Genomic DNA, 15,730 nt, shown 5'->3' with positions numbered 1-15,730 from the left:
AAGGACAAATATGAAGGTAAATCACATCAAGGAATATACTTACTGTTCCCCAGGGTCCACGTCCCTCAAGCCAATATACACAATATCCTTGGCAGATATGCAGGGAGTCACCCAGGAGAATCCTGGCACATCAGGGACCTGAAATCACAATTTTGATTTAGTTACACGTGCTTCTCTTGTGCAAATCCTACATTTAGTTAAGGACACTTGTTGGATGGCTTATATCTTATATTTAGAATATACAGTTAGAGGAAATCACTTAAGGTAATACCAAATGAAGAAGGGGGTGCTTGCCTCCTCTTTAGTGCTTTGGCCTTATCAGCCTCCTCTGTAGCCCAGACCTACCCCGAACCACTGGCATTTTCCTGCTCTGTGCCCTATTTCTGCTGGGCTCTTCTTTCCCAGGGCTCTTCTTTCCCAGGACTCTTCTATAAAGAAATGTGTGTGCTTCCATTGCTTTGGCAGATTCCTGCTTTACCTCCCTTTCCCAGGAAGGCCTTAGTGCAGAGGATGGCCCAGAGTAGCCGAGGGAAACTTCTGACCAGACCATTGGTTGCTCCTCAAACCATAATATAGTGATATCTACTTTGTCCTGGAGCCAGGCTTAGCTGTTCTCATGTGCTAGCTAGATATTTTGAAAGTTTATAAACCCATTTCTTGGTTATTAGTTTAAAAAATGTTATATATGAGCATTTAACATGAGGGGGTTCAAACTCTTTGTATCATCATAAGGACCAACATACTACAACTGTATCAATGAAAATTGTTTTTATCGCTATAGTATTGCATGTCAATAAAAAGTATGAACCACAATGTTAAATCTTAATCTGAAATTTTATATCTTTTAGTAAAGAAATTTTTATGGAGCAAGGAAATAGTTCTTTCTTTTATGGTTTGTGTAGGTGCTTTTCCCAGTAAAGATGTTAAATAACAAATCATTGTAACCTACATTTTAAAACTCCATTTTTGAAAAGGCTCTATGATATAAAGGAACATTTTGTAAGCATGTAGTGGAAAGAGGTAAGGGTTAGGAGACCTGGTACTGGCCTTTGCCTTACTAGAGGCTTGGCATATGATCTTGGGCAAGTCCGTTAACCTCTAAACCTCTGCTAACTTGTTTATAAAGGCTTACTCTCTGCCCCACCTACTAAAAATGGTAGTTTAAGAATCAAAAGGAAAGATATACATGAAGTCAGTTTGCGATCTTTCAAGAGAGGTAAACAGAGAGAGCCTTACTGCCTTTATCAACCAACCCTTTGATTACTAGCAACAGAGAAAATGGTTTGCAATTACATCAAGGATACGATGGCATACAGGTTCTTACTTCCCTTCCACCTCCTGCTTCTACTAAAGAGTATTGTTTTGTGATAGAATCCCAACCAGCCTTTTACCTTTCCTTTTAATTCCTTCAGGAGGAAAGACACAGGCTGTCCATGCAAGTTTCCAGTTGTGGTTGTCAGTGGAGTGTTGATGTCAGTGTGAGCATCCACCCAAATGACCCCTAGATCAGGGTGGACACTGGCATGGCCACAGATGCTTCCGATTGCCAAACTTTGGAGGAAAAAATTTCGTGTGAACTTCAGGTTTGCAATGTCATTACGTACATCTTATTATTAACTCAATGCTGCCACTTGGTTTTCCTTTATGTTAAAGTATTGATATTTCTAGTAAGTTCTAAATTAGAGATGACAGTTAAACAATTGTAACAGTAGAGAAAGTATAGCTTACACTTAATATTTACTAACTAGTTATCTTCACATCGATAGCATTACTAAAAAATGGTGATTATTTCTTCAAAATCCACCTTGTAATAAAATTACAAATTATAGCTTATCCAAAAAATAAAGGCGTGTAAAAACCCTAGTTGCACAAGAAATCCCTTAACAGGAGACACTGTTGAATTCTCAAAGTTAAATCTGGATCATTTTCTGCACACTCATCTCTCTCAGTAAATACTTGATTCTCCCAAAGTGAATTATGACAAAGTCTTTCCATTTTTCTAGAAATCCAACGCTTTTGTAATTGAGGAGCATCACTCAGAAGTTCTACGTCCCCTTCGTCAGCATGTCGAGTGTGCTTGCTCACTCTATTCCATGCTCAGATCCTCTACTCTAACTTTCTACTCTCCTCCAGGCATTTAATGAGCCCAGGAACCCTCAAGGTCCATCCCAACTACTCTAGCTCCAGCCATTTTGTCCGATGGAAAATCTAAGTAATATCTTGCTCAAAAGTTAAAAGAGTAGGATTTACTATATAAAGCCTGTATGTCTCACTTGGGAATGTTCAAGTATCATTCAGAGAATGATGAACTTGCAGATTCTCAAAGCGGAAGCAATTTGCCTGATGTGCGGGTATTGACTATTCAGCTTGCTCTTTGTTTCCCCTTCAGGTTTCTTTTCTTTCGCCATTTGCCACTTTTCAAATTTCCACTTACAAATTTTTCCACATTAAAAAGAAAGTGAGCCCTGCTTTCTCAATGGCAGTTTTGTTACAGAAGCTCTGGTAACACTTGGCTTTGGAAGAGGGAACCGAGAGGGCTTGAAGTGATGGACTCTCACACCAGAGCCACAGGAGTGTTTCTCCATTTTGATCTCATCAGGCCTCTCCTGGCACCATTATCCTGAGACTGGAGAATAGATGGTCTTTCCCACATTGTTGGTAATGATGAAAATTTCAATATAACCCGAATGTCTGACAATACGGACATGTAGAATGATGTCATCCCTTGATGAAAAATCATTCAGCAGTAAAAAAAAAAAAACAAAATGGTGCTTACAATGCTCATGTGCACACCAGGAAGTAATATAAGGAAACTCATACTGTAGATTAAGAATAAAACATAGGATATCACATACACACAATTGTTAAACAAAGTCATCAGGTACAAGGAAAAGATGCCATGAAAGAAAGGTACCAGATTGTGAATTCTGACCAAAATAGTTGCTAGGAAAGGAATATTACCACAGATTTTTTTTTCCCTTGTGTGTGTGTGTGCACTATCCAAAACATAATAATCTAATTATTACTATTAGAATGGAAAACACATACTTGCTAATTGATGACCTGAGTCATATGTATTATCAGTAATTAAGCACAATAAGCTATGAATTTCCTCAGTGCTTATTTATGTAGAAATGTAAGCCTATGCTCAATATTTTGATGAAATCCATTTATACTTTATGTATTTTCTGGTGCACTGAATAAAAATAAAGATATTGTAAGATTTCAAATAGAGCTAAGTCTATGTTTCCATAATAAAGTGGTGACCTATAACATCTTTTATAAAAGGCAGAAAATCTGGAATAAAATGTTGATCAGTGCTTTCCCATCTATATTTTCTCTCTTGTTATGATCCTGGTTCTATTTCTTTGCCGTTAGTGCTTGACCCCCAGAGACAGCGATTCGACAGGACCTGTGGTCTCCGCCCAGCACCAGGCTGACTCTTCCGTTCCTTTTGACTTCTGCCACCTTGCTGGCCAGCTGCTCGGTCGCTTTCCCTACAGTCCTTGGATTCTTCACAATTCCAAAGGGACTGTCATTAGGGACGTCATCAAAGGTCAGGTCCCCATAATCTTTCACATCACACTCTAAAATTAATATTAAATGTTTCACGTTACTAAGTGAAAAAGAAGATTGCAAATCAGTCTGTGTAGGATGATTCCAAATGAACAATATAAATATATTTTCCAAAAGACTGTAAACATTGTGGAGGTAGAATCCACATCTGCTTTTGCCTGCCATCCTCACCTCGCCAGTACCATGCACTGGCACCTGCTGTATACCAGCTGTTAGTGAATACTTCTTGAATCAGTAACGGTGATAATTTTCTGGTTTGGGCTTAATGGGGGACATCACTGTGTTTGTCTCTGTCTCTCTGCTTAGGTGCTTTCTACCTTTCTATAATAAGCATGTTTTGTTTGGTAATAAAGAAATAGTTAAAATATATATTAATGTACATATATATATAATGCAAATATAGAAAACACCTGTATATTTTCTTCTGGAGAATACACACACACGCACACACACACACACACGACTTTGTATTAACAGCGCTTGGATTTAATCCAACCTGTCACCTGCTGAAGCAACTCAGCTTCCTCCTCTGTCCATTGCACCTGCCTCATAGTGGTGTTGTCAGAATTAAATAAGAATATGTGTCAGCAATCTATTCCTTTATGTTGTTGAGTAGATCTCATTGCATGGATGTACCACTCCTTGTTTAACCATTCATCGTTTGATGGCCATTTTGTCGTTTCCATTTTTTGGTTATCATAAGCATTTCTGCCACAAACATACAAGTACACATCTTTGTGCACACAAATCTTTTCACTTCTCATAGGTAAATACCTAGGAATAGACCTGCTGGGTCAAAAGGTAAAGGTATGTTTACTTAGGAAACTGCTAACCTGTTTTCCAAACTGGCTGTATCATTTTGCATTCCCACCAGAAATACACGAGCGCTCCATTTGCTCCACATCCTTGCCAACACTTTACCAGGGTTTTACATGTAAAGATAGCATATGATTAAGCCTATACTTTTAAAATATATCTATGAGTTTGCATTTTCAGGTTTATATATATACACGTGTGTGTGTGTGCACATATGCACACTATGCAAACACAGGGGCTCTTATTATTACCGTTTCATTTTGTTTCCTTTCACAATTAGAGGTCCCCTTGCCTTCCATTTTCAGTTGCCCGACTCCCCCGGGGCATCGACCCCAACCCAGTTGTCACACACACATATTGTCTCACACCACAGTTGGGCTGGAAAGACAAACTATCTGAATGAGGATGTCCATCCAGTGTTCACTGGGCGTTCTCCTCGTGCCCTACTTCTTTCATAGGATGTGACTCTCAGGTCACAGCGATTCTGGAATAAATGTCATTCCACACACCCCACTTTCACAGGCGCCTGCTCCTTCCTCCAGAGTGGGGGGAAATCAGGCTGATGATCTTTCAACTTAAAGTTTACCTTGTTCATTAAGTTTCTCAAGCAGACCAGCCTTTCTCAATGCTCTAGGGCCTTCTTCCACCCCTCCTCGTGGCTGAACAATTGAAAAATAAATTACTTCAGACATTATCATGACAATCAGATGCTCAACATAGGAACCCTTTTTGTTATTTCATCAGTTGAATTGTAACTATCATTTTTGAGCTCCTACAGAGCCAGGAATTTACATTATCTCATTTTATCTTCACAGCAAAGTAGACTGAATTACTCCTGTGCCAAATTGCAGGAACTAGAATCACAAAGGTTATATGATATCCTATGCATACAGGTGGTAAGTGGCAGAGCCTACGTTCATGTTCAGGTCTTTGAATTCCAAAACCTGCATTCCCTCTTCCCACCCCCCCATGTTATCAACACAGCAAATACATATTTTGTGCAAAAGCACGCTGACAGATAGAGATACAATAATGAAAGAGAGAAGGCTTCTGATTTTCAATCACTTATAAGCTAATAGGAGATTTGGGCATTTAACCTCCAGTACAGTACACAGATGGTTGCTTCCATGCAGATATAAGATGTCATAGTAACAAACAGAGGATGTTCCCAACTCTGTTGGGCACAGGGCATGCCAGTGAAGGGTGCATGGAGCAGAGGACATTTCTGCTGAGTCTGGCAGCACAAGTAGGCTATCAGGAAAACAGGATGGAGGGAGGGAGAACCTCTGCAAACCAGGGAACAGCGTGGGAAAAGCGTCAGAGGAGAAAGAGCGGGGCATGAGACAGACCTAAGTGCAGGTGCCCACGGTGAGCGGGAGCTCCTGGGAGGAAGCAGGCCACAGAGAAAATCATCGCCTGAGAGCTGAAAACACAAAGACTAACCCAGTGCTTTCAAGTTTTCACCTGTTTAGACAGTTGAGGGGAAACTCTACCCTTGCTGTTTTGACATTAGTGACATCAGCACTCTTCCTCTTTGGGGCAAGTCTTCCTCAGCCCCCCGGCTGACAAGAGGACTAAAGACAGTTCCTTTCTGTATCTTTCTTGTTCTCATTTCCAACAGGGACCTTAGACACAATAAGCTACTTGTTGTTGTGGGATGAGATGTGCGCCAGAGGACGCCTGTGTCTATCCCTAGGACTGGGGCTGTGGCACCTGACTAAGCAGATATTTCCTCCCCACTCAAATGACCAGAAGACGTGCCCTGGTGCCACGTACGTCCTTGATTCCTGTCCCTGCAGCAAGGGACCCACGTGTTCTGCCTGACACATTCTGCTTTTTCACGCCACACTCTCTTCACTTGACACGCTTCCCTCTCCCCAGTCAAGTGGACGTAATTTCCCCTTCTTGAAACCCCAGTGGGGCGCTGCTTGGTCCCTGTTCTGCCTTTACTTCTGTGTGTGTTTTGTCTCTTCCCATCGTTAGGCTGCCGTCCAACTCTCTGCGCTGCGGCACTGTTGTGTAGTGTGGAGTTGAGCATCTAGCAGATGTTCAAAAATTCTCAGATAGATAAAACCCCCTGACCTTCTTCCTCCCTCCCTTTAGAAGATGAACCTTATAGACCTGTTAGTTCACACTGTATTTGCTGTAAAACACTCACTGAATTTCCCAGAGTGACATTTTCTACCGTTATTATTCTGTTTGATTCAAACTGCTTCTCGTAACTGGTCTCCGCCCATTGCTGGTTTTCCTGTCAGCTTTGGAAATTGCTCTGTCAGCCCCACTGACCGTCCAAGCTGGGCCCAATTCCTAACCGGCCACAGGCGTAATATCCGCTCTGGAGTGCAGCTCTCTGAAGAGGCGTCAGTGCAAGTCTGGGCACAGGCTTGAGATCAGTCTGTCCTGTCTGGAATCACGTAGGTAGGGCTGTTTGACCTCAAGCAAATTGCCAAACCTCTCTGAGCCTTAGTTACAGAGGTAAAAATAATACCTACCTCATTGTTTGCTCACTGCCTTGCAAGGGGGTGAGGCAGGAAATGGAGCCCTTACTCACACTCAAGCTTTTAGTCATCTGCCCCCTAATCCTGTCCTTTTGTCTGCTTGCCAACCTTTTACCTCCTTCAGGTGGGGACAAATGCTTATACGGTGGCCTTTTTATCCTGTCCATTCTATGGCTTAGTGTAGAAAAATCTCTCTCAGTCCTTGCAGTCATGAGACAGTAAGCTTTCTTCTCATGGCCACGTTTTAATGGGAGAAGGGCTGGGTGTGGTGATTACTTCATTTTTGTCAGTTTTTAAAATCTGCCTTTGTTATAACCTGTTCCAAGAAAAGGTGAGCATATTGTGGATTTTACAAGAAACATTTCTGTGTCACAACAATGTCCCTGTGTTCCAGGAGAGACCTTTGAAGGATTTCCAGGGGAAGAGAAGCAGTATTTACTGACAGTTCAAATGCAGTTTGGGTCTCTAACCTCTGGCCCCTCTCAATTTGTTTTGCAATAAAAAGCCAGAGTGCACAGCAAGAGTTCAAAATTAAGAGGGTTAAAATGCTGTCCAGATTTTGATAAACCTGGAGAAAGACTCCATTTTTTTGTTTTTAAATCAACCTTAAAATCAACTCGCACATTGCCTTGTTTGGTTTTGTTCTTTGTTTTTTTGTTCTTTGTTTTTTTCTCTTTAAGCACAGACCCATGTTGAAGTCTACTTAGTGTTCTGTCATCTCATTCTGTTTACCAGAATGAGTGTGCCCAGGCAGACAAAAAGACTGTATATTTCAATGTTGCTGGCATGTGTGGATTCACAGCTGGTGACTCTACAGCAATCTGAGAGTTTCATAAATCCATTAGTCTAGTCCTTTTAGAGTTGCCAACTTGCAGCAGGATTTTTCTTTCTTTCTGTTTTGTTTTTTTTTTTCTCCCTCAAGAAAAGATACATAAAGAATTCTACCTGGCCCACGACCTAACAATTTTATTAAACAGAATCATTAAACCCATAAAAAATATGAACTGTTCACAAAGTTGCATAAAATAATAATATTTAGGTTATCCAAATTATAAGAAGTCAGAAGGTTACCACTTATCTATTAAATTTTTCTAGACATTAATTACGTAACTAAACAAACATGTTTTCTTAAGATTGTCTCTCACTGTACCTATACACAGTAACATCAAAAGCAACAAGAGCAAAGAAACCTAAATGAGTAGCTACGATGCAGAAATAGTCCATTTCAATTCAAAGAAAAATATTTTCTCTTAAAAAACACAAGGTGACTTTCAGCAGGTTCAAATGAAATTAGCTTTGGCTGAGCTCAGGAGCCACAAGAGTAAGTAGGTTTTTGTTTATAATTATACGGTGTTGAAAAATGGTGAGAGAACTTTAAAATATGGATTTCCAGGCTGGATTGTATCAGGAAACTTAACTAACCAGACAATAACAATTTACAAATTTTAAAGTCCAAAATTTTCTAATGAATTCCAGGTATCCAAAGCCAGGCTTTTTACTCACCTGACCCTTTGAGAAGGGAGCTCCGATAACCCCTATGGTTCTGAACTTGGAGCTCATGCTCTGGCGCTTCTCTTTGCTGCACCTTGGCTCTCTAGACAGTCACCACCCTCTGCAACCATCAGTGACAGAGGGCACATCTTTCTTCTTCCATTTATAATTGGGTTGAATCTGTTTACCTTTATTCTAATGGGGTTGACTGGCTCCACCTACTAAACCAAAGAATGACAGAGTCAACAGAATGTCTTGCCAATTCTTCATACGTGGAATGACCATGATTCCTCTGAGTCTAGGTCTTTGATTAAGTGAGTATTATTCATGCTTATAGTTCACACCGTTTTAAAAAAGCCAGGCAGATACCATTAATCTTTCAACAACCAACAGTTACATGTGGTTTCACAACCTCATTCAAAAGTTCTAGCTGTGCAATCTCAGGGCAGGGCTCTTACCTCCTGTGGGGCTCGGAGACCTCCTTGTAGAATAAGGACTGAGACTGGCAAGCTGGTGTCTCATATCTCTTCCAGCACTAGCATCCTGAGTTAAGATTTCACACACAGGATAAATGATTAATCCATGAGATGCATTTCATACATCACTAAGGTACACTCTCAGGGAAAGCATATTACTTCCTTTTTTGATTATTACTTAAAGAGAACATTAGTTGATTGATAAACCAGAGGTATTACCATTTTTGAAATATGATGTGCAGGAAAATAATTGTTGAGTCATAACATCATAATCAAGGTGTAGAAATAAAAATAGTTCACACTGAGTTTTTGTCATGTTCCAGGTGTTCTGTTTTATATTACCTTATTTAATCTTTATACCAATTTTAAGTTAAGTCTCATCATCTGTGCCATTGTACTGATGAAGATACTGAAGTTCAGAGAGGTTGCCAAAGGTCACACACTGGTTGTAGAGAAAGAGCCAAGATTTAGTCCTAGGCATTCTGGATCCACCTAACCACTGGGCTTCCAGGCTAAGCACTGGGAAGGTGTCAGCTGTTAACTAATTTGGGCCCCAGGATGTTGTTTGTCATCGTGTAAAACTATGAATTTAGAAGAATGCACCTTAAGAATACTTCCAACTTTAAAATTGTATGATCATAATTTAAAAGGAAAATTCACTTAGTAGAAACTAATTTCTTTTTCCTATTGGAGAGAGAGAACATTGTGGAGTTTAAAGTCTATACGGGAAGAGAATTTGGTATGCTATATCCCCAGGCCCTAGAACAGTGCTAATATATTTGGTGAGTACTCAATAAATATTTATTGAGTAAATGAATGAGGAAAGTAAAGTCTCATGGGTCCATTTTGATAGAAACATTTCCCAGATAGGCTTTTTATCTTTTACTTGTGGATGTGCTTGTGTATCCTAAATATTTACTTGTGGTTTTCCTAATGTAGCCTAGATACTAATCTACTAGGGTATTGATATTGCAAGTAACTGTTCCCAACCCGTCAGAAATCTGATACCTTTATATATGTTATCACACAAAATCCTTAATTTATAAATAGTCACGCATAATTTTCTCCTAATGCTTCATGCTTTGCGAGTTTTATTTGTAAATCCTACCCACCCCCAAAATCACAAGTATGTACTTCCACGTTTTCTTCTATTTGTTTTCACATTTAGTTCTTTAATCCATCTACACCCACCTCTGTATGTTGTATAAATTTTCCAGCTGTATTTTTCCCTTCATCATGAGTCCATCAGTCTCCTCAACAACACCCTTTGAACAGTCCATCTGTTTTGCCATTGATTTGCGTGTTATCTATTGCTGAAGTCTTTCTTCTGTTCCATTGACTTATTTACCTATGGCTGCACCAGGTTCATAATATCCTATTATTATGGCTTTATAGCATAACTTATCATTGTTTGGACAAGAGTTACCTTTTTGCTCTTCTTTTTCAAAATCGATTTATCATGTATGGGTCTCTATTCTATATATTTAGAATAAGTTAATTCCTTTAAAAATCCTTTTAGAGTTTTTACTAAATTTATAGATTAATCCATAGAGATTTGCTAAGTTTCAATTTTCATTGCCAGAATTTTTTCTTTGAAGAATTCTAACATCCTGAAAGTTCTTCCTATGCTAAGCTGAGATTGCCTTCCTGCCATTTGACCCACTGGTCACAACCCTTTGATCCAAGTAAAACACACTATCTCTTGGCTTTCATGTTTTTCTTGGGTCTCTATACTTTGGACTGAATATCCCCAAATACCTCACTGGTTTCTCATATTACATGATTACTACTCTCCTTCAGATCACTCCCTCCCGAACGTCTTCTGCCTTGCCTATGCCCTCCTTAAGTGGGGCATCTAGAACAAATATCATACATCCAAGTGTAGATGGAGTCATCTGACCCATCAAACACAAATTTGGTAATGCTTGACTTTTCCAGGTCACTGATAAAAATGTTGGACAGGGCCTTAGTTTTGTAAATGCTCTGTGGCACTCCACTAGAAAGCTCGACTCAGATTGGCACAGCTCCAATAATTGGTCATCATACTACAGGTGTGGTTGTTCACTAATTTCCAACTCAACCACTCCATCTTGCCCATAAGGACATCATAAGCTAATTTATCAAGTGTCTCAATAAAGTCTCACTAAATTTTACTACCTATGTCATCCCCCAGTCTGTCTTCTCTATCAAAGGCGATAAGCCAACCCTGACAGGTCCTGTTCTTGGGGAACTCATCCTGACTTCTAGTGATCACCGCTTTCTTTTTGTTATAAACACAAACCTTCTTTTCAGTCTTCAAAGCTGTTATCTCAAGACATCCAGAGGAAGAAGATAGGGTGTATTTTACCTACATACCCTATTCAAAGAACTACTTTTTTCTGCTCAGTGCCTTCATTTATCTTAGAGTATATATCGGGGTTTTAAAAGCCCTTCTCCTAACAATACAGCCTCTTAACAACCCTATTTTAAAAAAATATTATCTGTCATTTTCCTGGGGATGAGACCACATCATATTTTATTCTTTTTTTTAATTTTCGTTTTTTTTTTTTTTTGAGACAGAGTCTCACTCTGTTGCCTGGGCTAGAGTGCCATGGTGTCAGCCTAGCTCACAGCAACCTATAACTCCTGGGCTCAAGTGATCTTCCCAAGTAGCTGGGACTACAAGCATGTGCCATCATGCCTGGCTAATTTTTTCTATTTTTAGTAGAGATGGGTTCTTGCTCTTCGTCAGGCTGGTCTACAACTCCTGACCTGAAGCGATCCTCCTGCCTGGGCCTCCCAGAGTGCTAGGATTACAGATGCGAGCCACCACACCTGGCCAATATGTGATGGATCCAAAGTCACTGGAATGAAATTTGGCACCTTAAAACCCTTGTTTTATTTTCCTATGGCTGCTGTGACAAAATACTTACACCACAAACTGGATGGCGTAAAACAACAGATAGTATCTCATAGTTTGGAGGCCAGCAGTCTGAAATCAAGATGTTGGCAGAGCCATATTTTCTTTGAAAACTGTAAGGGAATCCTCCCTTGCTGCTTTTCAGTCCTGGAAATTTTCTGGCAATCTGTGGAGTTTCTTGGCTTGTAGATTGATTGCTCTAATCCTCCATCTTCACACGGTGTTCTCCCTGTGTCTCTCTCTGTATTTTCACCTGGCTGTCTTTGTATAAGGACATCAATCATACGGATTAAGGGCCCACCCTACTCTAGTATGACATCATTTTAACTAATTATATTTGCAATTGACCCTATTTCCAAATAGAACTACATTCTGAGGTGCTGAAGGTTAGGACTTCAATGTATCTGTTTAGGGGGGATGTAATTTAACCCCTAAAAGCCCCCAATTAATATTTTTGAAAACATAAAGAGATGATTAATTAAAAAGTTGCATAATGAGAAGGACTAAAAAAATGACAAACCTCTTGCCCTCTTGTTTCTCTTTCTGAGGCTCCAAACTGTGACCCATTTCTTTATTGTCTTTCTATCAGCCAGCTGATAATAAGAAGTCTTTTCAGATGAAGCCCAGGATTCTTAGCAGTTTGAAAGACTGGATTGTACACAAAATCTGAGGGACTAAATCTTGAATGGGGTGATTTCAGGGAACAATTTTGTTTGCTGCATCGCCTAGACTCCTTAAACCCAACAGAGCAAGGATGCACCTGCTCCTGGAATACTAACGATTTTATGGAAATGTTCACACTGGATGATCTCTGGGTAAGTTACCTAGTCATGTCTCTGAGTAGGAGCTCTCTTAACATTTTGAGGCATACCAGTAGCCTAAGCAGAGTGGGCAGCCATGAAAAGAAGGTTCACCCTTACTGTCTGGCTTATGTCACCTCAAATTATATTTTTATAGACTCCTTCTCTTTCTTTCCCGTCTTTTTTCTTTAACCACTCAGACTTGAAGCAGTACTCTTGGGAGTGTGGAGGCTATAGGAAACAAAATGTTGAACAGCAATGTTGCTGAACTCTCTGTGAGCATAGGGAACTCAAGGCAGCACTGCTCTGGAACCAGGTGGCAGAGGATTCCCCAAAGAGGGAGCTCCATCCACTTTGGTGCCCTGAGGTCTCCAGAGAAATCACCCAATGTCCAACAGGACCCTGAACTTCAGCACTGGTTTCAGGGGAAGATATTTAAGTTTTATTTGGGAGGCTTCAGGTATAGACCCCCACAAAGAGAGTCTAAAATACAGAAGAGAGAAGGTATACATCACAGGGAATTAAAATCACTAGGTTCAAATGTATATTAATTTAAGAGATGGTGGCATTTTTGTAAAATAAAATATCTTGGCTCATGCTCTGGGAGCTAACTTATCTAAGCTTCCGTTGATGCAATTCTGGAGGAAAATGGATTTTTCTAGTATTTTAAAATATTTTTCTCTTTGACTTTGACATTCTATACCCTTGGTGGGATATAGATTGGTGTGGGAGTCTACATATCTTTCTTGGATTTGCTAGGTTTCTTGAATCTGTAGATTAGTATTATGTATCAATTTCTTAAAAATTCCTGGTCCTTTTTATTTTTTTATGTGTTCAAGTGTTTTCTATTCTGTGCCTCACATTCTCTCTTCTCTTTTTCTGAGATTAAGTTCAAAGTATGTTAGACATTCTGACTCTGTTCTCTTATCTCTTATTTTTTACATTTTTGTCCTTCCACGTTGCATTCCGATTAACAGCTTCTGACCTGTTTACTGGTTTGCTAATTCTTTCCTCAGCTAAATCTGTTTGATGAGTTCCCAATTTCAATTTTTGTTTTATTAATTTTTTAGTATTGTTTTATTCTTCTTGTAGTTATTGTCATTTTTTTTATTTCTTTAAGCATAGTAAATATAGTCAGTATGCAGTTTGTATCTAGTAATTTCAGTATTTGAAATCCTTGCAGGCTTATGTTTGTTCTTATTGTTTCCTTCATATGGCACCTTGTTTTTTTAATGCCAGGTCATTTTTGTGTCTGTGCTGGTCATTATTAAAGAAAATATTTTCAGGAATAATGTGAGGTTATGATGAGGGTATCTCATCCAGAGAAGGTTTCTGTTAGTTTCCAGGTACTTGGGGTCACAAAGAGTCCAAGATCACCTTAAATCAAATTCAGTGGTTGAAGTTCCCTGGACCACTCAGTGAATAGAAATGTGGCTGCAAATCTCTGTGAAAGCTGGTTAATTTCTTATTCACTTTACTCTGAAGATGTAGCCGTTTAGGGTCACATCTTATTTTTGTGATCTCCTTTTTAAGTTCTGAACCTTTTATATGTCCTGAGCTTTGATTTCTCTTCATTTAACTTCATGAGGCTATCGAAACAAATGTTCAAACTTGCCTGAATTGTCAATTACCCCAGAGCAAAAGCAGCTTCTGTTCTAGTTTACTTCTTACTTCATGAGATTCTCATTTTCTCTTTGAATGTTAGCCTAGCAATTCTTTACTGTCATGCTAGGTCTTCACCATTTTTAAGTCAATTTTTCCCAGGATTTTTAGTTATTTTCATCAAGAGAGTTAGTCTCAACAATCCAGCCCACCATTCTCAGAAGATGAAAGTCTAACGGCGGATCTTTGAAAGTACTAAGACAACATACAATGGGAAGTTTAATTTACGATCTTTCTAATGACATTTCCCAAAAGGAGCAATATACAAGATACCCACTTTCTGTGTAGACACTCTGATGGTGTGGCTGAGGACACATCAACAAGAAGGCTGTGCTCTGTAGAGTCAAAGGCAAATCAATTGGAGTCACTGCTGAGATCATGAAACATTTTCACTTGGTGGAGTCTGGCACCTTCAAGGCAGCTGTTCATTTTTTTCAGCCTATGTACTAGAAGTTTTTTGATAAAGGACAGAGCTCATCTTGTATACCTAACTGCACACCTATATTCTGTGAATGATTTCAAACACATATTTCTGCTAAGGAAGAGATAAGCTGATGAAGACAGAAGACTCTACCCATCTAGATCACTTAATAAATAATCAATAAGTATTTACTAAATAATCATATTATTTAGTACTTGCTTCTATGCTCTTTGCTCTGTGGGATCCACAAGTATATGTGGTCAATACCCTTAACTCAGGATCACAGATTGCATGAAATTGTCATGCAAATTGTCTCTTTAGTTTCCTTTTAATCTGGTACAATTCCTTACTTTTTCTTTGTCTTACATAAATTTCAGACTTTCAAATAGACTCTCAACTTAAGTATACCTGAGGTTTCCTTTAACTAAACTCAGGTTTTGCATTTTTTTCAACAATACCAAAAAAACCAATATTGTGTACTTCTCACTGTATCACATTAGGAGGCATTTGATGTTGATTTGTCCCATGACTATTGATGTTGACTTTAATCACTTGGTTCAAGTAGTATCTGCGAAGTTGTTTTTCCCTTGTAAATTTACTGTTTTTCCTTTTGTAATTAATAAGTATTTTGTGGGGGTGATACTTTCATATTATATAATTATCCTGTTTCTCATCACACTTTGACCACTAAGTTTTCATTCAGTGATGATTATTGACTAAAATGATTACCACTAAAGCGATGTTTGTCAAATGATAATTATCTATTTCCATTATTTTTTACATTTATTAAATTCTACTGTAAGGAAGAGCTTTTATTTCCTCCCCAATTTATTTACTGATTTAATTATTTATATCACCATAGACTCATAAATTTTTATTTTACTCTATGGGTTATAATCAATTACTATCATTTATTTTGTTGATTTGATTGTTCCAGATTTAGCTAACCTTTTAAGTTGACTCCTGTATCTCTGTTGTATGATCCCCACGTTTATCGAGCACTTCCTTACTTTCTGATACCAAAAGATATTCCAGCTCGTCTTGTAACTTCATCTTGTACTTTCTGTTCTCCAGCCCTGGAACTACCCATT

General features: G+C 38.9%; 1 protein-coding gene across 1 annotated transcript in view; it reads right to left on the bottom strand.

Annotated features, from left to right (window-relative positions):
* The window catches only part of ARG1 (arginase 1), a gene marked incomplete at its 3' end in the record, with an annotated part of 16,733 nt that extends 8,131 nt beyond the window's left edge, over positions 1 to 8,602 (bottom strand). Inside the window, exons 1-5 of the mRNA XM_012665168.1 lie at positions 8,394 to 8,602; positions 4,979 to 5,051; positions 3,413 to 3,587; positions 1,392 to 1,551; positions 44 to 138 (exon numbers count right to left, since the gene is read on the bottom strand). Of these exons, the coding sequence (XP_012520622.1) occupies positions 44 to 138; positions 1,392 to 1,551; positions 3,413 to 3,587; positions 4,979 to 5,051; positions 8,394 to 8,450 (560 nt within the window). The remainder of the gene's footprint in view (positions 1 to 43; positions 139 to 1,391; positions 1,552 to 3,412; positions 3,588 to 4,978; positions 5,052 to 8,393) is intronic.
* Between the last annotated feature and the right edge of the window lie 7,128 nt (positions 8,603 to 15,730).

Source organism: Propithecus coquereli, unplaced genomic scaffold (assembly GCF_000956105.1).
Source record: "Propithecus coquereli isolate 6110/MARCELLA unplaced genomic scaffold, Pcoq_1.0 Scaffold98, whole genome shotgun sequence".
Classification (NCBI taxonomy): domain Eukaryota; kingdom Metazoa; phylum Chordata; class Mammalia; order Primates; family Indriidae; genus Propithecus; species Propithecus coquereli.
This window is presented reverse-complemented; position numbering and strand designations above follow the sequence as displayed.